Source organism: Rhinoraja longicauda, chromosome 2 (genome assembly GCF_053455715.1).
Source record: "Rhinoraja longicauda isolate Sanriku21f chromosome 2, sRhiLon1.1, whole genome shotgun sequence".
Lineage (NCBI taxonomy): Eukaryota > Metazoa > Chordata > Chondrichthyes > Rajiformes > Arhynchobatidae > Rhinoraja > Rhinoraja longicauda.
In genome coordinates this window covers 48738692-48766458 of record NC_135954.1, presented here as the reverse complement: position 1 = coordinate 48766458, position 27767 = coordinate 48738692, and the positions used below count along the sequence as shown (strand labels likewise).

Below are 27767 nucleotides of genomic sequence, written 5' to 3'. Positions count from 1 at the left end.
TGAATATGTTAGATAAACCAGTCTTGGAGTTCGACTCTTAAATCTTTCAATGTTTGATCCGAAAAATGGTGATTCAAATTAACTTAGTTAATTATTGTATGAATTGTGCACCCTATTGAATTGAGATTGAAATTTGCACCTATGCATAAGCACTGGGTAGGGCAAAGGATTGCAGGTGAGGAAGCATTCCTTCAAAATGGGACATTACTATACAATTTTGCAGTACAATAAGCATTTTGAATTAAGGATAAAGAGAAAATGACACTGTTCCATATAGGGATTGAATTGGATTTTGTACCAAATGGCTCGTGAAGTTTAGCATCAGGGCAGATTTAATGGGCACATGGACTGCTGCGTTTTAATGGTTGTTACCATGAAGGCACATCCAAATAATAAAATAACAAAATTACTAAAGCATTTAACTCAAGATTTATTGATATTGATCCCTAGTCAAGGTACGTGTGTACACACACACCTCTTCATCCAAGAATGAACAACGTCTGAGATTAAAGATCAGTTTCTGTTATATTAAATTTTCCTGTTGAAACTCCAGTTGCAGATTTGAGCAACTTTATACTTTTCCCATCGAAATACTAAAACTCTCATTTGTTTGTTTGTTTGTTCCTTAACTACAGCCAGAACGGTACACGATAGCACGACAATTTTAGCCCCACCTTACTCACCATCGTCCCTTTGGTGCTAATGGAAGAAGTTTTATTGAAATCGGTGTTATATATTTAAAGTTATTCACATTTTAAAGTTTAAATCTATCTCCTAGGGAAGGAGTGGGGAGGGAGGGAGGGAGTGGAAGGGGATGGGGAGAGTGGGAGGGAGGGAGGGAGGGGGGTAGGGTGGGGAGGAGAGGGCGAGGGGAGGGGGGAAAGGGGGGAGAGGGGAAGGGGGAGAGGGGAAGGGGAGAGGGGAAGGGAGGGGGAGGGGTGAGGGAGTGGAGGAGGGGAGGAGGGGGAGGGGAGGGGGAGGAGGGGAGGGGGAGGGTGCTGCACCAATGCACGAGAAGTTTGGGCCCAATGGTCCAAATGGCCCAATGGGCCATTGAAGTTTGGGCCCAATGGCCCCTTGGTCTCGTTAGCTCTAAATACATCCAAAGCAGTAAGAATAGCATAAAATGAAAAGTTAGGATTTCCTTGGTTTTTAACTCACTAATAGTGAACTATTTCACTTGTATCTAAAATTCTATTAATACCATAAAAGCTCAGAATTTGGGATGAAGTAATTACCTAGTGAACATAGCTTGTGTTTCCCAAAGCTCCTTACGATATCTAATATTTTGAAAATCAGAAAGCAGCATTTGATATGCTTGACTTCAGGGGCTGGAGCATTGAAAACCAGAGTTGGTCGTCATATTGGAGTTGTGCAATTAGTTAGACCGCATATGGTGTATTGTATACAGTTGTGGTCACCACACTACAGGAAGGATGTGGTAACCATGGAGAGAAAGAAAAAGAAATTCACCAGAAAGATGCCTGGAATAGAAGGTTGTAATTATAAGGAACAATTAGATTGGCTGGGTTTCCTTTCACTCTAATACTGTGATTTTATAGAGGTTTATGAAATTATGAGGGACATATATAGGAGATAGTCAGAATCTTTCTTCCCAGAGCATGGAATTCCAGAATGAGTGGGTTAAGGTGAGAGAGAGAAAAAAATCTGAGGGGTAGGTTTTTGCACTCATAGGATGTGGTTGACTTGAACAAAATATCAAAGAAGGTGGCAGAGGCAGATACAATTACAAACATTTAAAGGGAACTTTGTCAAGTAATTAGATGGGAAAGGCATAGAGAGATGCACAACTAATTCAGATTTGCATAGATAGGTATGACAGTGGGCATGGACAAGGTGGGCCAAAAGGGCCTGTTTCTGCACCATATAATTAAAATGATTCTCTATTTATGATTTACTAAAATAGGTCAAAAACCTGCATTGAATAAAGTGAGCATTCAACCATTCCACAAACTAACAAAAGGTCTTGTGTTTGCTATTTATTGTACATTTTAAAAAACATTAGAGATTGGTTAAGTTACTGGGCCAATAATCCCAAAACTTTGACCAATAACCTGCAGAAATAACTCAGAATCCCAGAATAGCAGCATGGGAATTTAAATTCAGTAAGGTCAAAGGAATAGCACTGTTGACCACAAAACATCTGACTGTTCTTAAAACCCTTTTGTTTGGCTCACAAGTGTTGAAAATCTGCTGTTTTTACTTAGTCAAACAACACCCTGACACGGTAATCCTCACAGGATCATTGTTCTAACAAACTCATGTGTCACAGTTAAAATATTAAGATTAAAAAAAGTTAATTATTCACAACGTGTATTAAGATCTCACCCACAAAAAGTGATTTCAAAAGTCACACTTCAAAAGATGTGTAAAAAAATTGAAAGTGTGCCTTACCAATAATTGACCTAACAATTTCGCAATTAACCTCTAAATGACCTCAAGAGGTTTATGGCCATTAAACCTTGAAGCACACATCATGCCATAAGATGCACTTCAATGGTAAAGCAAGCATTTTACTATAAACAGTATAAATCCCAGTCCTAAAAAAACACCAAATTCCCTGATATCTAGAAGGAGGATTTAAAATAAAATCAATGTCAACATACACAACTTCACTGAAATATTTTTAATGTCAAAATTCAGTGCTTCATACTGTGGAGTTTTGTCAGTAGAATAAGCATATTGAGGTTTCTTGAATCAATAAAATTAGAATGAATTTTACTTTCTGACTTTACTCGCGTTCTTTATTTTGAGCTGATACTAGGATTGTACATGTTAGAATACTTCTCCATATGTGCCTTATCTCAGTATCAAATTTGAGCATCATCTCTAAAATTCTGTGAAGCATAAGTTAAGTTTTAGATATAAATCTCACACATATTTTAATACTTCATGCTCCATTGCTTTTACACAATGCACCTAAGAAATGTAAAGTATACAAGACTGCACTTAATACTCCAAAATAATTTCCTTTTGCCAGTAGTATGAAAATTGGTTTCTCCTTTTCAAAATATGTAATAAAAACATTTTTTCCAGGTGAAAATACTGGTTCAGTTGAAAAAGAGAATAAGAAAAGCTTGTAGTCTCAAACTATATATGAATCAAACTCCAGTGCTAAACTGTGATACCCAATAAATAAGTTGAAACTCCACACTAAATTATATAATGCTCAAATAACCATCAAGCTGGCAAGTTGCTCCCATCTGTTTAAGTGTTTTTGATTTATTTCTGAATGATTATTACTGATTCAATTATTAACTTTAAACGGAGTAGCACATTTGGCTGCTTATCACTCAAATCTGAAAATTCTTATTTTTTAAGGCACATGCTGGAAGCATAAAACTACATCTACAAGTAAATGCTAATAATCAAAATACTGCACAATTCTTTTGCCACTTTCTAAAATAAATAGGCCATCAGTTAATAAGGTGCCTTTATGAAACTTGCCTCCTCATGCACAAAATATAATGCAAAAACATTTTTCAGTAACTCCTTAAGGGCATCAATAAAAACAATGCTAACTTTTCGATTGATTTTAATATGCAAAGGAAGGCAAAGGCAAAATAAAATTTTGCTCCGAACAATTGCACTTTCTGCAAGTCAGCTGTTTCATCTCATGCCCACTGCCACTTCAGACAACGCCATCATCTGTTACTTTTGCATCCTGTTATCTCAGATCTGTTCCACCAATACCTTAAATCTGTTCCACCAATACCTTAGACATTAGTCTTTAGAATTCTTGCATCCAAATTTAGTTTGGCTAGTTTATTGCCAATTCTTAAAATGTCCCAATGAAATCTAGTTAGTGATGATAATTACATTTAGACAATAGACAATAGGTGCAGGAGTAGGCCATTCAGCCCTTCGAGCCAGCACCGCCATTCAATGCGATCATGGCTGATCACTCTCAATCAGTACCCCGTTCCTGCCTTCTCCCCATACCCCCTCACTCCGCTATCCTTAAGAGCTCTATCCAGCTTTTTCTTGAAAGCATCCAACGAACTGGCCTCCACTGCCTTCTGAGGCAGAGAATTCCACACCTTCACCACTCTCTGACTGAAAAAGTTATTCCTCATCTCCGTTCTAAATGGCCTACCCCTTATTCTTAAACTGTGGCCCCTTGTTCTGGACTCCCCCAACATTGGGAACATGTTTCCTGCCTCTAATGTGTCCAATCCCCTAATTATCTTATATGTTTCAATAAGATCCGCCCTCATCCTTCTAAATTCCAGTGTATACAAGCCCAATCGCTCCAGCCTTTCAACATACGACAGTCCCGCCATTCCGGGAATTAACCTAGTGAACCTACGCTGCACGCCCTCCATAGCAAGAATATGGAGGCGTTAAGTTTTTTAGAGTGGGAACGTTTCTTTACAACATATATTATTGCTCCTTCGGCTTTGTAGCTGCATGACTGTCAAGTAATGCCTTCATAAGTGCAAAAAAGTATAATATATAAATATGATGATTTTATTCTTTCCATCTTCATTGTCATTAAAATTATTAAGCCACAAAAGATAATCTTCCATACCCAACTACCCATGAATTTAAATTGTACTTTTGGTTCAAGCATTTCCCTCCAGCCCAAACCAAGCTTTTTACTTGGGTCTCTTCCAGGAATTTGAATGATTATTAGCAATCGCCCAGGCCCATTAGTTACTAATTAGTTTCAACATTGTGAATAGTCACACAAAGGAAGAGCAGTTTGAGCCATGCAAAGCCTCACAGTTAATAGCTCCAACATCTATAACAATGTCATCACATTGGGCACATTTCCAATATAAGGATGTATTCACATGCCAGATTAATGGAGTGGAATAAAATAAAAAAACGTACAATTTTTTTAAAGTAAAAATATATGAAACCATTTATGAAACAACTGACATTAAATCCAGGGCATGCTCAACTTTCACACCATTTCCTTTTATAAAATCATTTGTAATACAATTAATCGGATAAATATAAAAAGATATAGAAGATAGATTAAAAAAAACATTAGCCAAGCACAAATAAATATAATACTTAATTATTTCAAAGGAAGTTTTACATATGTGTATGCCTAGTCCAGAGCTTTATCTGTTAGAATGCATTGAGATCATGGACACAAGAGGCAAGCTGAGCCTTCAGTTGTGTTTGTCCATTAGTAATTGGAAAATGCTTTTGAGCACCAGCTCAAATTTCTAGTGTACACTCCAAACAGCTCAAGCTCCATGCCAGGAATGTGATCTAGTAGAATTTATATTGAATTCACTGAATGGACTGTTTATTTAAAGTATGCAGAACACAAAATACTGTTGAGAAGTAGATACAACATATACAAAAGCATGGGTGTTCAAACTCCATCTAAATACTTTGAATCTTGGCAATCTAGCCTTTGATTCCAGGAAATCCCTTTCATTTGGGCTAATCTCTTAAATTCACTGACTAGTTCGTAAAAAGTCACTTTATACTGATCACTCATCATCCCTGGATAATTACAACCATCAGGACAATGATCGATTAGTAGTAACAAATTTAAATTAAGAGAATATAGGTTTGAACTTTATTTTTGATTTCAAAGGCAGTATTAAATGATTTTATGCAATTCAATGCCCAAAGATGGAGCAACCATTTCATTGAATGATATACATTGAATGAGGTATTTCATCAAACAGGTGGTAAATAATACCATTGGCAAATGAGCACACTTAATATTATATTATCATATAAACTTTCAACCCAAGCTCTTTGCAGGTGAAAATCAGCCCATCAATAGGAAAGTATGATAAAAATTCAGATGAATGCAGATGAAGACAGGAAAGTTCACTGCTGGAAGAGTTCAGAAGCAGAAGCAAAGGTTGTCAGAGACGATTGACCCGCATAGGAACAGGAGCACAACAGGTGACTGGAAAAGAGGATAGTAAAGACAAAGATAAAATATGTTTTTACAGATGCATGAAACAAATAATTCTATGACTGATAGACGTTATACATTAGGAAAAGATTATTAGTGTATATTTTCATTAAAAATATTAGCTTCTTGAATTCAATGTCTTGGCCCATGTTGGAACCAAAATAACCCATCATAAAACACACACATTTCCAATATATTGTAAGATTAAGATTTAAGCCATTCTTTACTTTCATTTCAATTATTGGAAGCCCCCAAAGCAAAGGCAAGTAAAGGCAAATTGTCTCTTTACTGGCTTGATGTGCAGCAGCTCTCTCATACAGAGAATATAGTGCTTGAAAAAGGATGGGCAGTGTGATGGGGAAAGAAATGGAAACTTTTTTTAAATTGTTTACACACAAACACATTTTAACAAGAAAAAATACAATATTCCTCCTCATTGCTGAAACATTGCTAGAATACTCAAATAGCTAGAATACTAGAAGAGCTAGAATACTAAAATAGTTCTGGTCTACCAGGGAGTATAAGATAGTGAGAATAATTTGCCAGTCAAATGCGTGAAAGGAATATTTCCAACTGCTCCTGTCTCAGCTCACCAAATGAGAAGAACCAAAACCCCAGACATAGAGGAATTATTTTAAAATTTGGTCTGCACTTTAAATGAGATGCGTGAGCGGAAGATAGGAAGCTAAGTTTTTTATTTGTAAGGCGGAACTGACTTAAGATGCAAGTGTTAGACATTGAGAAGAGATTGAGCATGGTTCAGATAGGAAAAGAAAATGAGTGAAGGTCTAAATTCAGAGTAACAATTTTTCTATTTTAAGTGTACCATTAATGTTCCATTTCAGGTCTTTCTTGTCCAGTGTCACTTCATTTTGATACTGAGCAGATATCATGCACCAGACTTTAGGGATGGTTGGAAATGGATGGACATGTAATGTATTACCAACTACAAACTGTCGTCGGTTTTCTACAGGAAATAGCTTTTACCGAAAGCTTTTACCGAAAGCTTGTGCAATTACAATGTTAGAATTTTGCAAAGCTCTACCAGAAATTATTGCAGATCCCCATAATCTTTCAGTTATAAACACGACAAGGAGTTTTGAAGCAAGATTGAGTATTTAGTATCAGAATCAAGACGCCATGTTGTAGCTTTATTGTGGCCATATTTGGAGTATTGTGTGCAGTTCTGTCGCCCTTTTACAAAAAAAAGGCGTGGAAGCTTTGGAGAGGGCACAGACGAGTTTTAGCGGATCAGCCTGGATTAGAGGGTTAGAACTATACAGAGAGGTTAAATAAACCTGGATTGTTTTCTCATGAGCAGCGAAGACCGAGGGGAGACCTGGGAGGAATGGATATGGTAAGACAGTCACAACCTTTTCCCAGGGTGGAAATGTCAAAGACAAGAGGGCATAGCTTTAATGTGGGAGGGCCAAAGTATAAAGGAGATGTGCGGGGCGTTATATATTTATTTTTACACAGAGAGTGGCGAGTGTCTAGAACGTTTTGCCAAGGATGGCAGTGGAGGCTGATACAATTGCGGCATTTAAGAGGCCTTTACATGCGTACAGGGATAAGCAGAGAATGGAAGGATATGGATGACGTGCAGACAGAGGAGATTAGTTTAACTTGGCATCATGTTCAGCATGGACATTGTGAATCAAAGGGTCTGTTCCTGCACTGTACGGTTCTGTTCTAAGATAAGTATTACACTCATGCATCTTCACAGACTACAATTTAAGAAGGATCTGTACTATATTTGATAAAGATGAAACTTTTTTTTCCTCTTAATCTTTCTGAATAAAGGGTTATAAAATCAATAAAACATACTGAGAATGTTAATTTAAAGCAATCTGAAATATGTTATTGTATGCTTTCTCTTCCAATATAAATTATGATACATTATTCAAGCAAAAATATGAACATACAGGCAGAATCTGTGGAAAGACAAATAAAAATTAAACATTTTAAGTCAGTGACTTTCATTACAGATCAGAAAGGTTAATTTTAAGTCCTATGTTTCCCCATTAATTTTGGCTCCATGCAAAATGCTGGCCATAGCAAGTGATTCTTTTCATTCAATATATTCCTTCTGAAGGGGTTAGTTCAAACATTACAAGTGGGAGACTTCCTTCATTATTTATCTAAATGATTATTATTCGTATATAGTTTAGTTTAGAGACACAGCACAGAAACAGGGGCCTCAACACACCTAGTCCGCCCGACCAGATCTGATCAGGGGGACTCAAGGTAAAAGAGCCATTAGGATGCAGTGATCACAATATGATAATTTTTACTCTACAAATTGAGAGGGAGAAGAGAAAATCGGAAGTGTCGGTATTACAATATTGCAAAGGGGATTACAGAGGAATGAGGCAGGAGCTGGCTAGATTTGACTGGAAGGAGGCCCAAGCAGGGAAGACGGTGGAACAGCAATGGCAGGTATTCCTGGGAACATGCAGAAGTTGCAGGATCAATTTATCCCAAAGAGGAGGAAAGATTCTAAGGGGAGTAAGAGGCAACCGTGGCTGACAAGGGCAGCATAAAAATAAAAGAGAAGAAGTATATCATAGCAAAGAAGAGTGGGAAGCCAGAGGATTGGGAATCTTTTAAAGAGCAACAAAAGATAACTAAAAAGGCAATTCGGGGAGAAAGAATGAGGTATGAGGGTAAGCTAGCCAATAATATAAAGGAGGATAGTAAAAGCTTTTTTAGGTATGTGAAGAGAAAAAAAATAGTCAAGGCAAATGTGGGTCCCTTGAAGTCAGAAGCAGGGGAATTTATTTTGGGGAAAAAGGAAATGGCAGACGAGTTGAACCGGTACTTTGGATCTGTCTTCACTAAGGAAGATACAAACAATCTCCCAGATGTTCTAGTGGCCAGAGATCCTAGGGTGACAGAGGAACTGAAGGAGATTCACATTAGGCAGGAAATGGTGTTGGGTAGACTGATGGGACTGAAGGCTGATAAATCCCCAGGGCCTGATGGTCTGCATCCCAGAGTACTTAAGGAGGTGGCTCTAGAAATTGTGGACGCATTGGTGATCATTTTCCAATGTTCTATAGATTCAGGATCAGTTCCTGTGGATTGGAGGGTAGCTAATGTTATCCCACTTTTTAAGAAAGGAGGGAGAGAGAAAACGGGAAATTATAGACCAGTTAGTCTGACATCAGTGGTGGGGAAAATGCTGGAGTCAATTATAAAAGACAAAATTGCGGAGCATTTGGATAGCAGTAACAGGATCGTTCCGAGCCAGCATGGATTTACGAAGGGGAAATCATGCTTGACTAATCTACTGAAATTTTTTGAGGATGTAACTAGGAAAATTGACAGGGGAGAGCTGGTGGATGTGGTATACCTCGACTTTCAGAAAGCCTTCGACAAGGTCCCACATAGGAGATTAGTGGGCAAAATTAGAGCACATGGTATTGGGGGTAGGGTACTGACATGGATAGAAAATTGGTTGACAGACAGAAAGCAAAGAGTGGGGATAAATGGGTCCATTTCAGAATGGCAGGCAGTGACTAGTGGGGTACCGCAAGGCTCGGTGCTGGGACCGCAGCTATTTATAATATACATTAATGACTTGGATGAAGGGATTTAAAGTAACATTAGCAAATTTGCAGATGATACAAAGTTGGGTGGTAGGTAGTGTGAGCTGTGAGGAAGATGCTATGAGGTTGCAGGGTGACTTGGACAGGTTGTGTGAGTGGGCGGATGCATGGCAAATGCAGTTTAATGAGGATAAGTGTGAGGTTATCCACTTTGGTGGTAAAAATAAGGCAGATTATTATCTGAATGGTGTCAAGTTAGGAAAAGGGGACGTACAACGAGATCTTGGTGTCCGAGTGCATCAGTCACTAAAAGGAAGCATGCAGGTACAGCAGGCAGTGAAGAAAGCCTGCATTGGCCTTCATAACAAGAGGAGTTGAGTATAGGAGCAAAGAGGTCCTTCTGCAGTTGTACAGGGCTCTCGTGAGACCGCACCTGGAGTACTGTGTGCAGTTTTGGTCTCCAAATTTGAGGAAGGATGTTCTTGCTATTGAGGGCGTGCAGCGTAGGTTTACTAGGTTAATTCCCGGAATGGCGGGACTGTCGTATGTTGAAAGACTGGAGTGACTAGGCTTGTATACATTGGAATTTAGAAGGATGAGAGGGGATCTTATCGAAACGTATAAGATTATTAAGGGGTTGGACACGTTAGAGGCAGGAAACATGTTCCCAATGTTCGGGGAGTCCAGAACCAGGGGCCATAGTTTAAGAATAAGGGGTAGGTCATTTAGAACGGAGATGAGGAAAACCTTTTTCAGTCAGAGAGTTGTAAATCTGTGGAATTCACTGCCTCAGAAGGCAGTGGAGGCCAAGTCTCTGAATGCATTCAAGAGAGAACTAGATAGAGCTCTTAAGGATAGCGTAGTCAGGGGTATGGGGAGAAGGCAGGAACGGGGTACTGATTGAGAATGATCAGCCATGATCACATTGAATGGTGGTGCTGGCTCGAAGGGCCGAATGGCCTACTCCTGCACCTTTGTCTAATGTGTATTGATCAGCGATCCCCACAAACTAACACCAATCTGCACATACACAAAGGACAACTTTCAATTTTACCATAGTCAATTAACCTACAAACCCATCTTTGGAGTGTGGGAGGAAACCAGAGATCCTAGAGAAAACCCATGTGTTGGAAAGAACTGCAGATGCTGGTTTAAATCGAAGGTAGACACAAAATGCTGGAGTAACTCAGCGGGACAGGCAGCATCTCTGGAGGGAAGGAATGGGTGACGTTTCGGGTCAAGACCCTTCTTCAGACTGAGACTGGAGAAAACCCATTCAAGTCAAGTGGAGAATGTACAAACTCCATACAGGCAGCGCCCATGGTCAGGATCGTAAATGTCATGGCGCAGCTTTTAATATTGCTATCTTGCAGCTCTGCAACCTGGGTTTGATCACGACCCCTGCTGTCCCTGTGGAGTATGCTTGACCTACCTCTGACCTTACCAGTGTCCTCCAGGTGTTCAATTTTCCTCCCAAATCCCAAGGTACATAAATTGCCCACTGTGAACTCTCCGTAGTGAAGGGAAATGGCAAGGGAATCAAAAGGGTGTTAGGCATGTGAAAGGGGATAAGTTGCCGGAAAATAAGAGAGAGAACCGATCTGATGGGATTGTAGTGCTGAGAGCCTGCATGGACACAATGGACCAAATTGCTTCCTTCCATGTTGTAACAAACAGCAAATAACAAGTCTCCTGCCCTGGAGCTTAGGAGGCCAAGGCATGTCCAGAAAGAAGCTTACAAATTCTTGAGATGCACAGAAAAGGTGAGTAGTCACATTCTTTTTCCCGGGGGAGAAGAATCGAGAACCACAGGGCACAGGTTTAGGGTGAGAGGGGAAGGATTTAAAAGAGACCTGTGGGGTAATTTCATCATGCAGAGGTTGTGTGTATATGGAAAGAGTTGCCAGAGGAAGCTGTGGATATGGATGCAATGGCAACTTTAAAAAGACATGTACATGGATAAGAAAGATTGAGAGGAATATAGGCCAAATGCAGGCAAATGGGACTAGCTCGGTTATAAAACTTGATCGACATGGATGATTCCCAAAGCTAGCCTGTTTTCATGCTCCATGACTTTATGACTCAAATGTCAGGTGGATATTTGAACATAGTCATGGACCTCATGATCAAGTTTCTATCACAATTTCAATATCTACACGCAAACACCTGCCCATTAAAAAACATGTTAACAAAGAAATCCTACCGCACAATATAGCTTGTTTCATTCAATTTAAGATTCAATGATCAGAATCAATGTTGGGCATGGTTCATTGATCAAGAAACTAAACTATCTGCATGGATGGGTACAGAAGGCCAAATAAGCAGACAGTTTGCATTCAGGATGTCTATGGCATGGGATTGTAAGGCTTTCGAGGTATGTAGGCCTCAGGCAGCTTCATCTCAGGCTTGAAACACTCTGACTGGGGTCAAAGCCTCACGTCTTCCCAAAGTTTGTCAAAATATTGCAGCTGTTTAATTACTGCTGATGTTCAGAGATGTTTTACAAGCTTGTAAAAATAATTCACATAATGAAATTAAAAACATTGTTTGGAAATATCTAAATGATTTCTTATTCAAGTGATTAAAGTCAGTGCTCCCGTGACAGATTTAACTCGTCTACCATCGGAGGTAGATTTGTCTCAGCATCAGAATGGTGTAGTGCGACATCGATCAGGGTACTGAGTACAGGAGTTGGGTTGTCACGTTATAGCCGTTGGTCAAGACAATGGTATAGCTACATTTGGAGTAATGTGCAGAGTTCTGATCACACTCCTGTAGGAAGGATGTTATTAAATTTGAAAAGGTAACAAAAAGGATTCACATGGAGTTTTGAATTATAAAGAGAGAATGGATAGGCTGGGTCTTTTTTTCCTGGACCATACAAGATTGCGGAGCCTTACTGACATTATATTAAATGGGTGACTTTTCTGGTCGAGACCCTTCTTCAGATCATCTTTTCACCATACTTATAAATGCTATTATTGAAGGAGTAGGCCAAATACACAGGTTTACTGACAACAGTCCAGTTAGGTGGTAAAATGGCATGGAGTAGATGATTGTAAAATAACATTATAGATTAGGTGAAGGGGCTAAACAATAGCAAACGAAAGTTGAATTTCAATATAGGTAACCAGAAGTCATCCAGATTGTACACAGGTCAGAAGGGCTAGAGTATTCAAGACATGCATGCTATTGTATTGCAAGGGTGACATTAGCTGTGCACTGTATATCAACAGAGGTCATGGCTGTGCGTTCAGTCACTTTGATGCGTGTACGTGTCATGTTATCATGTAATGAATGAAATGGCCATGTTATTTGGTAACATTTCTAATTCCATATTACTTTCTGAACTCAGAAGATATCGTACCACTGGAGAGGGCCAAAGGAGATTCACAAGGATGTTGTCTGGGCTGGAACATTTCAATTATGAGGAGAGACTAGAGCGGGTTGTTTTCCCTGGAGGACATGTTAAGAGGAGACATGACTAAGGTATAAAATTATGAGGTTATAGATAGGGTAGACTGCAGGAAACCTTTCCCCACATTAGAGATAGATAAAAATAAAGGACATAAGTTTGGGATAAGAGCTAAGAGGTTCAGAAGGAGTCTGAGTTGGTCCTTTATCTTCCATAGAGTGGCGAGTACTTGGAGTACCTGGCTTGAGGGAGTGGTGAAGGCAGAGACGCTGACAGCATTTAAGAAGTATCCAGTTAATGACTTCAATCACATACAAGGCAAGTGCTGGAAGATGGAAATAAACCAAATGGGCTCAGACATGGTGGGCTGCATGGACTATCCCATATTGTATGACTCTATGATTATGACGTAGGCCAAATAGAAGAACCTAGTCCATAGTTAAAATGAAATGTTTAGTCTAATTTAATTTTGTTTAGTTTATTGTCACATGTACTGAGATACATTTGAAAAGCTTTTTTGTGGCATGCTATCCAGTCAGGTAAAACTATACATGATTACAATCAAGCTGCCCACAGTATTCAGATGAAGGACGAAGGGAATAATGTTTATTCCGTTTGTCCTATATCTGTACAGGATAAAGTCCAGTAATTTCTGAGGGTCTCCAATGAGGAAGATGGTAGGTCAGGACCGCTCTCTAGTTGGTGATAGGATGGTTCAGTTGCCTGATAACAGCTGGGAAGAAACTGTCCCTGAATTTGGAGGTATGTGTTTTACATTTCTGTGCCTCTTGCCTGATGGAAGAGGGGAGAAGTGGGAGTGTTCAAGGTGAGACTCGTCCTTGATTATGCTGGTGGCCTTGCTGAGACAGCATGATATGTAGATGGAGTCAATGGAAGGGAGGTTGGTGTGTGTGATGGTCTTGAATGCGTCCACAATTCTTTGCAATTTCTTGCGGTTTTGAATGGAGCTGTTCCCAAACCACAATGTGATGCATCCCGATAAAATGCTTTCTATGGTACTTCTGCAGACGTTGGTGAGAGTTGTTGGGGATATGCCAAAGTTCCTAATCCTTCTAAGGAAGTAGAGATATTGGTGTGCTTTCTTGGCCATTACTTCAATATGGCTGGTCCGGGATCTGTTACTGAATGTTACTGCAAATGCAGGGTTGTGAGAGCATAGCTTATCATTTGTGTCTGGAGGCAGAGACTTTATAAAACAAAAGTTTAAAGGAGATGAATGAACATTCGTAAAAAAATATATAAAAATAAATGGAGAAAGTGAAGAGAAATAAAATTAGGATTGATAGACAAGGTTAAGAGGAGAAAATGCTTGCATGAGCCAGATGAGAAAAGTTCCTTATTTTGTGCCCTTTTTTCTATGAAACCATGAAAAGGAATGTACTTTATATAGTGTACGGAACCTTGAACTAACCTTGTGGACTGCTGTACTGGACATAATTTAGCTTGATATCTTTGATCATATATACTCCTTTATTGACTATTAATAACAAAGCATTTTAGACTAATTTAGTCAGTTTTCCCCAGAACTGTATTTTTCAATGTTCATAAAATCTTGTATTTATTGTTTCATCCACTATCTTGTAATGGAATGTTACAATGCCCTGAGTGGTGACAGGGAATCCATGTGATTGATGAAGGATGACATTTGTTATCAACACGAAAGTCAGTACTGGGAAGCGAACCATTTGGCCACATTTCTTGTGTCTGCATCAATTATTCTCTAGTAAAGTAGGTTACAGACCTGATACAAAGCACTTGAACAAATCTGAAGTAAATCATTGAAGCCAGCAAGGATCTGTAGAGAAGGTAATGTCTAAATAATGTAGTTGGATTATATTTGAGTTCATTAAAATTGTGGTGAATAAGGAACTAAGGATTTTAATTGTGAGGACATCCAGAAGGGTTTTTTTAAATGGTTCCACACAAGGAACTGCAAGCAAGAGTGAAACTGTGTATAATAGGAGATAACACAACAAACATGGGGAAATAGGAATATGAAATCTAATTGACAAGGTGGAACTAATGGTGTTTTATAAGGATATGGACAGCTGGTTCAGTGCCTTACAAGTTTTATCATGTCTATGTTAAAAGGACATACAAATTTAGAGTCATAGAGTCATACAGTGTGGAAACAGGCCCTTCGGCCCAACTTGCCGACACCGGTCAACATGTCCCAGCTACACTAGTCCCACCTGCCTGTGTTTGGTCCATATCCCCCCCACACTTGTCTTATCCATGTACCTGTCTGACTGTTTCTTAAACGTTGGGATAGTCCCGGCCTCAACCACCTCCTCTGGCAGCTTGTTCCATACATCCATCACCCTTTGTGTGAAAAAGGTACCCCTCAGATTCCTATTAAAACTTTTCCCCTTCACCTTGAACCTATGTCCTCTGGTCCTCTATTCCCCCACTCTGGGCAAGAGCCTCTGTGCACCTACCCGATCTATTCCTCTCATGATTTTATACACCTCTATACGATCACCCCTCATCCTCCTGCGCTCCAAGGAACAGAGGCCCAGCCTACTCAACCTCCCCCTTCAGCTCAGACCCTTTAGTGCTGGCAACATCCTCATAAATCTTCTCTGAACCCTTTCAAGCTTGACAATATCTTTCCTATAACATGGTGCCCAAATCTGCTGGCAAAAATAAAGTTAAATGACGTAGAAGGATGATGGGTACAAAAAATTGTAAAGCAACATTCTCGGATTAAGATAGTGTAGTAACTTGTGATGGAGAAGTTCAATGTAAGAAAGGGTGAAGCCATCCAGTTATGACATGGGATAAATAGATTAGTGTTTCTCACAGATAATAAAAAGTGAAGATTTTCAGGTGAAGAAAAATGTAATGATCCTTATAACATAATTAAAAAACAGGATATACTATAATTAAAAATGCTTTAAAACAACCTTGTGGTCACCCTAATGATGTCTGTGATTGGATACTTTGCAGAACAGTATTGTCAAGCTTTATGTAAAACTGTAAGAAAACTGATAGTTTTGGTTTCAGCACAGGGTACACTGTTGCTCTCTTGCAAGCATTTGCAGCTGCTGGTATATAGCTTTGCAGATGCAATCTCTGCAGACTGTTCTTAAAGGAATGTACAACATGTAAGCAGAACCCTTCCAGCTACAATAGAGTGTTACAACTAAACGAGTGGAAGTTGTTGCAATGATGGGAGAGTTTCTGAAACAATTCTCATTGGATCAGAGCTACTTGGATAGCGGGTGAAAATAGACCCTATAGGAGGCATGTGTTTGCAAAACCTTTCAATGGTCCAATGGTCACATGTATTTAGGTTCAGTGGAATTCCATTTTTGCATTCAGTTCAGTAAAAATCCTGTTGTACTTGGGCACAATCATACTTAAGTACAAGACCATAAAAAGAGTTGATTACACTGAGGCAGTGCATTAGAGTCGCTTCGTTTCTTGTAGCATTTTGTGAGATTCAGGTCCATTATTGTTAACAAGTTTTAACTTTGCCATTCAATGCTCCAGCTGGCTAATTCTAGCAGGACATTGGCAGGGAAGTTTTTATAACATCTGAATACAGTCTATGAATATTTGGCAAAGACAACAATATCAATTCTACTTGCTCCCATGGGCTGAAGGAAAAGTGGAGGTGTTTCTCGACTTGTTTATGGAATTTGGTGAACTCCTTTCTAAGATGTGATAAGCAAAACTATGCAGTGCTGTGCCTTGACAAAGTAGTCATTTCCATGGCTTCCCTGCATCTCTACTCTTTCCCTTGACCAATAAAGCTAAGTATAGAATAGGCCACCTTTTAATCACCTACCTGTCCTGCAGTCTTTCGAGATTTGTTTGTGTTTGTGTCAGGATTCTGTTTGTGGACTTTAGCTCTGCTTTTAACACCATTGTGCCAGAGCTACTACACTACAAACTCTCCCAGCTGACTGTGCCTGAACCCCTCTGTCAGTGGATCATCAACTTCCTGACGGACAGGAAGCAGCATGTGAGGCTGGGAAAGCATATCTCGGACCCGCAGACCCTCAGCATAGGAGCACTGCAAGGCTGCGTACTCTCCCCTCTCCTTTACTCTCTCTACACCAACGACTGCACCTCCACAGACTCCTCTGTCAAGCTCCTCAAGTTTGCCGTTGACACTACCCTGATTGGACAGATCCAGGATGGGTAGGAATCTGCCTACAGACGGGAAGTGACACAGTTGGCGTCCTGGTGCCATCGCAACAACCTGGAGCTCAATGCTCTCAAGACAGTGGAACTAATTGTAGACTTTCGAAGAGATCCCCCTCCCCTTCCCCCACTCACCATCAACAACACCATAGTCACATCTGTGGAGTCATTTAAGTTCCTTGGAACCATCATCTCCAGGGACCTTAAATGGGGGGCCACCATCGACTCCACAGTCAAAAAGACCCATCAGAGGATGTACTTCCTGCGGCAACTGAGGAAACACAATCTGCCACAGGCAATGATGGTCCAATTCTATACTGCTATCATTGAGTCCATCCTCACCTACTCCATCATGGTCTGGTTAGGCTCAGCCACCAAGCACGACATTGAGAGGTTGCAACGGATCGCTCGCACAGCTGAGAAGGTTGTTGGCTGCAACCTTCCCCCCATTGACGAACTGGACACTGCAAGGGCCAGGAAGCGATCATCTCTGACCCCTCTCACCCTGGCCACAAACTGTTTGAAGCACTTCCCTCTGGAAGGCGACTCCGGACTGTCAAAGCAGCCACAGCCCGACATAAAAACAGCTTTTTTCCATGAGTGATAGTTCTACTCAATAACCAGTCTGTAGTCTCTTTTTTGCTCTGGTTTATTTTCACTCACATGTTTAGACCGTAATGGTGTATCCTTATTGTTTTGATGTGTTTATTGTTTTGATGTGTTTATGCTTTATTCTTAATTGTTAACTGTATGTTTGTGTTGTCATTTGTGAGCGGAGCACCAAGGCACATTCCTTGTATCTGCATACTTAGCCAATAAATTTATTCATTCATTCATTCATTTGTGGATGTGCAAACCAAGGTCCTTCTGTTCCTCTCATGCCTCATTTACTGTGCAAACGTTTGTTTGCCCACGTCAAATGTATTATCTTTCACTTCAAGACCCAATTCCAATGTTCCTTTTCTGCCCAAATGATCAAACCACCAGTCCTTTTCTGCGGAATGCAGATCCCTCCTTCCTGTCACCCACAAGGCCAATTTTACCATCATCCCGCAGTACTGCCTGCCTTCCTGAACTGTGCTCACTGATAGCCATTAGGTCAGCAGAACAACCCTCAATACATTTCAGATGGCCTTGCATTTGCAGTGAAAAGTCTGAAACATGCTGGAGGTCAGATACATATTTGTGCCTGCTCTGCTGCTGTGTCCACCACTGAATCTAGTGGCAGAGTGGGGTCTGGATGAACATCACATCTGACATTGCCTGTTGTCATTGACATGAATTGCACCTCATTGAGGAATAAAATTATGAGGGTATAGATAGGGTAGACTGCAGGAAACCTTTCCCTTCATTAGAGATAGATAAAAATAAAGGATGTAAATTTGGGATAAGAGCAAAGAGGTTTAGAAAGAGTCTGAGGCAGGGTCTCATTGTAACTTTGACAATTCCTTGCTGACCCCATCCCACACCAACAGGTGCTGCTCGATCTGCTGAGTAGCTCCATTAATTTGTTTTTTCACTCCAGATTCCAGCATCAGCAGCCATGTATCCCTGTTTGAATAAGGTAGCTGTTCATTTAGAGAAAGGTTAATGCATTCATTAATGTTTTCATTCATCCTAATGTATTTCTAATTTTTATGAAAATATTTAAATCTATTTGGAGTTACAAGGAACTGCAGATGCTGGAATCTTGAGCAAAACATAAAAGAACTTAGCAGGTCAGCCAACATCTTTGGTGGCAAACTGATCCCTGAAGCAGTCTGAAGAAGTATCCTGACATGAAACATCGTCTGTCTATTCCCTCCACAGATACTGCCTGAGCCGCTGAGTTCCTCCAGCACATTGTGATTTGCATTAAATCTATTCGAATAGTTTTCTGATTAGGAGACATTTAAAAGTTTTTAAAGTCTTTGACGTGACAAGATTTCAAAGGATAACTGATAATTCTGGTAATGGGAGCTCAGAATACAACACTTGCCAAATACCTCCTCAGCACTGATGATTGCGGGCAATTGCAGGGGGTACTTGGGTAACCTCAATTATTTGATGCACATTTTGATAAAAGTTACAGGGGCAGACAAGGACACTGAGAACAGGCCCAGGCTGCAGTCTTGCGATATTCCAGAAGAATGCTAACAAGCATTCACAAGACTGCGGGCAAACACAGTACAGTTCTGTACATGCTTCACCACAGCCTTTACAAGTTGAAATAGCTTTGGAAAGCACTACAAATTTACAGAATCATTCCAAGTCTTAAGAGAAATCAACGAGTAATTAACCTTTATGTGTCTGATGATTAAAAAAAAACCTTTGTAAGGTGAAGTATTTTCAGCTGTACATTTGGTCAGCTGTATATGTTTAATGAAGGGTGTTAGCGGAGCTCCAAAACACCTACACTAGCACCCAATCTGCCTCCACAAATTCACCCTCCAATTGTGAATAGGCGCCACAAACGTCAATCTGCAACTTTTAGGATTAAATAAAATGCTTACCAACAAATCCATTTTCCGAATCATTCATTATGTAATGTAAAAGTTCAGATTTTCACACAAAAGAGGACCAGGGAACAAAATTATCTCCGCATTGTGTAAAATCCAAATGATATGTGACTTTTCTTCAGATACTTCTCCATTTTAAAAAATCAGATTCTGACATCAGAGTTGTACTACGACTCAAGAACATTGGACTACCACTCTGGGGACAAATACTTCTTGCAGTTATTTCAATGTTGCGCTTTATTTCATTTGTGCTTGAAATTATTGCATTTTGTATCCGTATAGCCCAAATCCTTTTAGCAATCAGAAAAGAGACTTTCTCCTTGCTAGCTTGTGTTCTACAGAAGGCTCATATTCCAAGCACGATGAAGGCAATGTTCTTATCGCTCATCTTTGATTCCACAATTAAACTTAAACTTATGAATATGTCATGGCATAGTCCCTCTGTGTCATATGTATGCACGAAAAGTTGCCAAAAAACTACCAGATCAATTTGCTGATAGTATAATCAAATAAATAGTCAATAAAACAAAGTAATTTGGGAAAAATAAATTCCTGATTTTGAAATTTGTCGAACAAAATCTGAAAATGGGTGATAAAAATAAGAGAGACGTTCAGTGCTAATATATAATTTAAGTGATAATTCTACAGAGAAATGCACTTTTTGAAGGACCTACATTCAGGTATCGATTCGCTGTGTTCAGGAACATCAGGCACCACATGAGTGAAATCAGACATTCCTGGCTGGATCACATTCTCATTGTCTGCAGAAGGTGGGTATTCTGGGGGAGGAGGAATTATTAATTGGGGTGGATTACGTGTTTTGCCTGAGACTGGCGATGTGCCTCTTGGAGGCTTTAGTGGCACTTGATATCCAGATCGGGGATGAAGTCGGGAGGTAAGTATGTTTGGGGGATATAATTGAAAGCTTCAAGTGAACTAATGCAACATTTTAAATGTAAATATAAAACATTACAAATATATATAAGTGAAGCTCTCAATGTGATTTAAACATTAACTATATTTATATCATACGGGTTTTTCCAATTTAAAAGAATGCATTTACATACTGGATAATCAATTGGGAGACAAATGTTTAGCTGGAGGATTGTGCAACGGTTTGGGGGATTTGTGTTGCCTATCGTAAATTTACGCTACAACTATGAATCAGTAACAGAACTATCATTATTGTGCAGCAAATGTTTTATTGTATTCGATGAATTAAGGTACACTGAGAATTCAATCTTGGAAACGTATCATAAGTAGACATTTTCCTAAAGCAGTGGTTCGAGTCAGATGCCTTTGTTTGTGCAACACAACTTAACATATCATGTCTACATAACATGTCTTAACATATGTCTGAAGAAGGGTCTCGACCCGAAACGTCACCCATTCCTTCTCTCCCGAGATGCTGCCTGACCTGCTGAGTTACTCCAGCATTTTGTGAATAAATTAACATATCAAAATTTCCAGGTGAGACAGAGGTTCACCTGCACCTCCTCCAACCTCATCTATTACATCCGCTGCTCCAGATGTCAACTTATTTACATCGGCGAAACCAAACGCAGGCTCGGCGATCGCTTCGCTCAACACCTGCGCTCAGTCCGCATCAACCAATCTGATCTCCCGGTGGCTGAGCACTTCAACTCCCCCTCCCATTCCCAGTCTGACCTTTCTGTCATGGGCCTCCTCCAGTGCCATAGTGAGTCCCACCGGAAATTGGAGGAACAGCACCTCATATTTCGCCTGGGCAGCTTGCAGCCCAGTGATATGAACATTGACTTCTCCAACTTTAGATAGTTCCTCTGTCCCTTTCTTCCCCTCCCCCTTCCCAGATCTCCCACTGTCTTCCTGTCTCCACCTATATCCTTCCTTTGTCCCGCCCCCCCTGACATCAGTCTGAAGAAGGGTCTCGACCCGAAACGTCGCCCATTCCTTCTCTCCTGAGATGCTGCCTGACCTGCTGAGTTACTCCAGCATTTTGTGAATAAATATCAAAATTAATAGCTCTGTACTTGTTGCTGGGTTAAAATCCTGGAATTTCATCCATTAGCAGTATCAGGATACCTTCACCACAAGGACTGCAGCTGTTCAAGACATTGGCTCACCGCCACTTTTTTTAGGGCAATTTGGGCCATAAATGCTGTTACCAATGCCCAGACCCCAAAAATTAACAAAAAATAAACTTCAGCAAAATATGGTTTTGAAGTTAAAAGCAATTCCATATTTTGGTTCATTGATACTGAACAAACTGGTAATACTTAAAATATTTCAATGTTTTTCAAAAACGTTTGTCACATGCTGCATTATAATTAAGTCTTTCTAAAGATTTGCTGGTGCTCATGCCCCCTGAAGATTGACAAAATCCAGTGTGCCCACAAATCAGTGATTTGAAACCCACAAAAATAATACAGCATTTGTAAAACATATTCTAAAAATTCAGAAACTGTAGTAAAACTGGACCATTATACATGTTAATGGTTAACAAACTAACTAGAACAGAGTGTCATTGATTTAATTGTATTGTCTGATTTAACTGGTCTTGCTCTTTCAGAAAGGAAAACAATTTCACCAATTTGTCTTTCAATACTCTTACAGAAACCATTAAATACACTTATATTTCCCATCCTGTATACCAATATCTGGACAAAGAAATCAAATGTGACTGAGGAAATTGCTCACACTCACCAATGGTATTGCTTCTATCAAATTCTGTTCCTTCCAATTTATTTTGGGTAGGTGGTGGGGCTGGAGCACGTCTTTTTTTCTGCCAAGAGTTTACTGATTCAGCACCAACCTGCAAATAAAAGATATGTAACTTCAAGTGTTCTTACATTGTGTTTCATCCAGTTTGAATTCCACTCTTCCAATTTTTGTCCTGCTCTCAACCTAATAATAAAATATAGCAATGCACAAGTTCTTTATTATTCACCAACTGGTAGATTCTAGTCAGTATCCAAATAAAGATTTCAATGCTCCAAAACCATCCTATAAGAAAAATATTGATTATCTTGATAAATTGAACTCTTTAGTGAGAGTTTTTCTTTAATGTCTATGACCTACCTAAGTTAAATCAAACATTTGTCAAATGGGTTAGAAAAGCAATCTAAGCTTGGTACGACAGTACATCGCACAATGAGCAAGCTGTGCCAGAAAGTGTTAATCAACTATTCAATTAAAAACAAACCAGACCACCCATAAAGGGTCACATTACACAGTGAAGAACATCCTGAGAACTTGATAGGTTGTCATAATTTATTTTGTTCCAAATGAAATGATGTAATGTACAAAAAATCTAACAGTTAAAATCATTTTTCATCAGCGTGGCTTATTAGAGCAGTTCTCAAGACATTTTGTCCAGGCTTCAATAACCAAACCTCTCTGGTCGCGTCTCTTTTAAAAATGCAGTATTTAATCACCACTTGAATGTACGTCTCAAATGCCTGATTGTTCAACCTGCCATTCGCTGAATTCTGGCTCCAAGAGTTGAAACAGCGACATGCACCCACAAACTTTGATAACTCTGTCAAACATCTGACTGAGCTTGACAGGCTGTCTTAAAGTATCCTGCATCATACAGGTGTCTCCCATGTGAGCCATCACGCATGGAGAGAGGTACTGTCACATATCTTCACATCACTAGCACTTGCAGATAACTCCAACCAAAAAGACTGGGCTCTCCATGTCACCTGAAATACTCAGGCGAGAAAACCATTCCACTGCACAGGGTGTAAGACAAGAAAAGTCCGAGACATTATCATGGTAACTGTACAGTGTTGATGCTATTCTAGTATTACAACTCGTCCACTTTTGCAGTGATGAATATAATGTACTTCAGGAAATCTTAACCTTTCTGGAGCTAAAAATACATGTTTTCAGTTTCTACTATAAATAGATGAGGGATATTTTGCTGTTGTTTGTTCTTCTCTTAATATTCTTCTTTCTACATTTATTTCATTGGAATTCTTCTCTTGTGCAACTTCATCATGATTGTGTCAGACAACCCTGTAAGGTCCATACATGGTCTTAGCCATAACAGTGGCACACCTCGGCTAGGCGGGCTGTTTTATATTGCGAGCTGTGCTACTTTTGAAAGCTACTGCGACTTCTATTATTTCTATTTTCATTTTGAAACTTGAGCACTTATTGGACTTTTTTTTCCTGATTGTATGCCACCAGCAGGAAGTCTTGTCTACTGCCTATACATATTAGAATTCATAAATGGAAATTCATGGGCAATGCACGCACTTTTCTGAAGTACACAGCTGGTGGGCAAGACTCTGTGCTCGTAATTGCATCATCTATATTTTCTGGTTCTAACCAGTGAATAAATATAAAAGGAATCATGAAGAAAACCCAACTCATCCGCCCACTGGAGTGACTGTGCCAGCAACCCTGTTTCTTCTCAGGGTCTCACTCAGCCAGAGGCCTCCTGTTATTCAGCCATCCAGATGCTCCAGGCGTCTTGGTGGAGCCTGGGTGGCTGCCTGCTAACACGATGTCTGGGAGTTTCCTTGCTCCCAATGGCACACTGAGTTACTGGTCAGTGTGCGGTCAGAGGGGTGCAGGCTGAGGGAGCAGCAAGAGGCTCCACCCCGGCCGGACACATCCCAACTGGAAATGGAGGCTTTAACTGCTCATTGAAAGGGGCAAAAGTTGAATATTCTGGCCCAAAGTCACAAGTAACTCCACCACAAGAAAGAGAAAAGCAGAACATCCAGTTTATCCCATGGCACATGTGCCTTAACCTAATCTATAATTTATTGGCCTTCAAGGCAGAAACAATATTATTTTCTCCAAAGATAAAATTTGAATTAGTTGAACTTGAGGCAGTAGAATCCTTTCCAATCAGAAGTCTCATTAAATTTTAACAAATCTTTTGACACATGAATCAGCCAGACTTAAATAAATAGTTATACATATAACATAATAGACCATTTTAATTACAGTTCCAAAATTTATTTTGAGGTTGGAAATTTTAGAACCGAGAACAGTACAGCACAGGAACAAACCCTTCGGCTCAGTGTCTGTGCTGACCATGATGCCCAGATGAACCTTTATCTGCCTGCACATACAGTGCCCTCCATAATGTTTGGGACAAAGACTCTTCATTTATTTATTTGCCTCTGTACTCCACAATTTGAGATTTGTAAGATTTTAAAAAATCACATGTGGTTAAAGTGCACATTGTCAAATTTTATTAAAGGGTATTTTTATACATTTTGGTTTCACCATGTAGAAATTACAGCTGTGTTTATACATAGTCCCCCCATTTCAGGACACCATCATGTTTGGGACACATGGCTCCACAGGCATTTGTAATTGCTGTCTTTTATTGCCTCCTTAATGCAGGTATAAGAGAGCTCTCAGCATCTAGTCTTTCCTCCAGTCTTTCCATCACCTTTTGAAACTTTTATTGCTGTTTATCAAAATGAGGACCAAAGGTGTTCCAATGAAAGTCAAAGAAGCCATTATGAGACTGGGAAACAAGAATAAAACTGTTAGAGACATCAGTCAAACCTTAGGCTAACCAAAATCAACTGTTTGGAGCATCATTAAGAAGAAAGGGAGCACTGGTGAGCTTACTAATCGCAAAGGGACTGGCAGGCCAAGGAAGACAGCTGATGACAGAAGAATTCTCTCTATAATAAAGAAAAATCCCCAAACACCTGAACGATAGATCAGAAACACTCTTCAGGAGTCAGGTGTGGATTTGTCAATGACCACTGTCTGCAGAAGACTTCATGAACAGAAATACAGAGGCTACACTGCAAGATGTTTCTGCTACACTGCAAGATGCAAGACTCGTCCACTTTTGCAGTGACGAGTCTGGTCATAGTTAGCCGCAGAAAAAATAGGATGGCCGGGTTACAGTTTGTCAATAAGTACTTAAAAGAGCAACCACAGTTCTGGAAATGGGTCTGGTGAACAGATGAGACAAAGATTATCTTATATCAGAGTCGTGGCAAGAGAAAAGTATGGAGGACAGAAGGAACTGCCCACGATCCAAAGCATACCACCACATCTGTGAAACACGGTGGTGGGGGTGTTATGGCCTAGGCATGTATGGCTGCTGAAGGTACTGGCTCACTTACCTTCATTTATGATACAACTGCTGATGGTAGCAGCATAATGAATTCTGAAGTGCATTGACACATCCTATCTGCTCAAGTTCACACAAATGACTCAAAACTCATTGGCCGGCGGTTCATTCTACAGCAAGACAATTATCTCAAACATACCTCTAAAGCAACAAAGGAGTTTTTCAAAGCTAAAAAATGGTCAATTCTTGAGTAGCCAAGTCAATCACCCAATCTGAACCCAATTGAGCATGCCTTTTTATATGCTGAAGAGAAAACTGAAGAGGACTAGCCCCCAAAACAAGCATAAACTAAAGATGGCTGCAATACAGGCCTGGCAGAGCATCACCAGAGAAGACACCCAGCAGCTGGTGTTGTCCATGAATCGCAGACTTCAAGCAGTCATTGCATGCAAAGGATATGCAACAAAATACTAAACATGATATTGCTGTGTCCCAAACATTATGGTGTCCTGAAATGGGGGGACTATGTATAAACACTGCTGTAATTTCCACATGGTGAAACCAAAATGTATAGAAATGGCCTTTATTAAAATCTGACAATGTGCACTTTAACCACATGTGATTTTTTTCTATTACAAATCTCAAATTGTGGAGGACAAGAGGCAAATAAATGAATGATGCGTCTTTGTCCCAAACATTATGGAGGGCACTATAATCCATATCTCTCCATCTCCTGCATATCCAAAAGTCTCTTAAATGTCACTCTCGTGTCTCCCCCCCATCACCACCACTGGCACTGCATTTCAGGAACCTATGTGTAAAAACCATGCCCCACAAAACACCATTAAATTTTACTCCTCTCATATTAAAGTGGTGCTTTAATATTTCCATCCTAGAAAAAGGTTCTTTATAATTTTATGTACTTTAGCAACGAGTTCACATGACGATCAGTTAATATAACTGGCTGATCCTGGTCTATTTGAACATTCCTTCAAATGAGATATATCCCATATTATACCGAGAAAACACAAAATCTACGAAACAAACTGAATTCTGTTGCACGTGAGAACTTTGCAAAATTTTGAAAATTTACAGTTAATTTACCATATTAAAGGAGCTGACTGAGGTATTATTTTACGGATATTTTTCTAAACTTTCTAACTTTACAATAACTCAATGTTCGTCATGTTGGATAGAGTTCAGTGGGATTTGTTCACTAGATTGTTACTTCAATTAGGTTGGCACTCTTTATATGTTCAAAAAAGATTGGTAAAATTGGTCCCTGGTTTAGATTCCAAAAAAATACACATGATTTTTGTTTTGTGAACAAACTATTCTCTTGCCAAATAAGCAGGAAGCCAAAATCTAACAAAATAACACATCTTTCGTTCACACACTTGTGTATCAAAACAATAGTACTTGAAGTCATTTATCATGGCTTACTGGTTCCTTTATGGAGAATTCAGATCTTAACAATCTTATTCAAGTAATTCTCCTACTAACCTTTAAAATTCTGACTTCAATTGAACAGATCAGCTGGAATGCCTCAATTATTTATGTTCCTGCTTTTCAGCACATTTCACAAAATTAATCCTTATATTTTCAGCATTTTGGTTAATTAGTGGTTCTGAACCTGGAGGATTTTCATCCCCAAATGAATTTTTACAAAGCATAAGTCAATTCTAGTCTTCATAAGCTTACTGCATGACCTATTTCTGACAGTTCTGGATTTTAACCACAGAATAAAGAGAAACGCTAATGATTCTGTTAGGATGTATAAAAAATATGAAATGCCCCTCTCTCATGCTTTTGTAAAGAACTTTAACATATCTCCTTCTAAAGATATTCAAAAGACAATCAAGTATTAAGGCTTAAGAATGGGTGATGTGATGAACCACACTTGAAAAGACTACGGGCAGTCCATTGCTAAAATGATAAGCAAATGGCAAAAGAACAAATGGCCACTTCGACAATAGCTGGGAAAATGCAGATATTAAGGATTAAGACAAGTCAAAATTGGATTAAAGACTAAAAAGAAACAAAAGTAGGTTGATGAGGAGAAAAGAGTGAAAGAACAGATGATGAGGCAATGCTTCAGTTACATAAGACTGCATCTAGAGTATTGTGTAAAGCATGGTCTCCTTATTTAATGGAGGGTACTAGTGCCTTGGAAGCA

At 39.6% G+C, this 27767-nt stretch overlaps 1 protein-coding gene across 5 annotated transcripts in view; it reads right to left on the bottom strand.

The window, feature by feature from the left end:
• The window catches only part of cobl (cordon-bleu WH2 repeat protein), a 231030-nt gene that overhangs the window by 69794 nt on the left and 133469 nt on the right, over positions 1 to 27767 (bottom strand). For all 5 annotated transcript variants that reach the window (XM_078418551.1, XM_078418585.1, XM_078418558.1 and 2 more), the window contains exon 8: positions 22237 to 22345. In XM_078418551.1, the coding sequence (XP_078274677.1) occupies positions 22237 to 22345 (109 nt within the window). The remainder of the gene's footprint in view (positions 1 to 22236; positions 22346 to 27767) is intronic.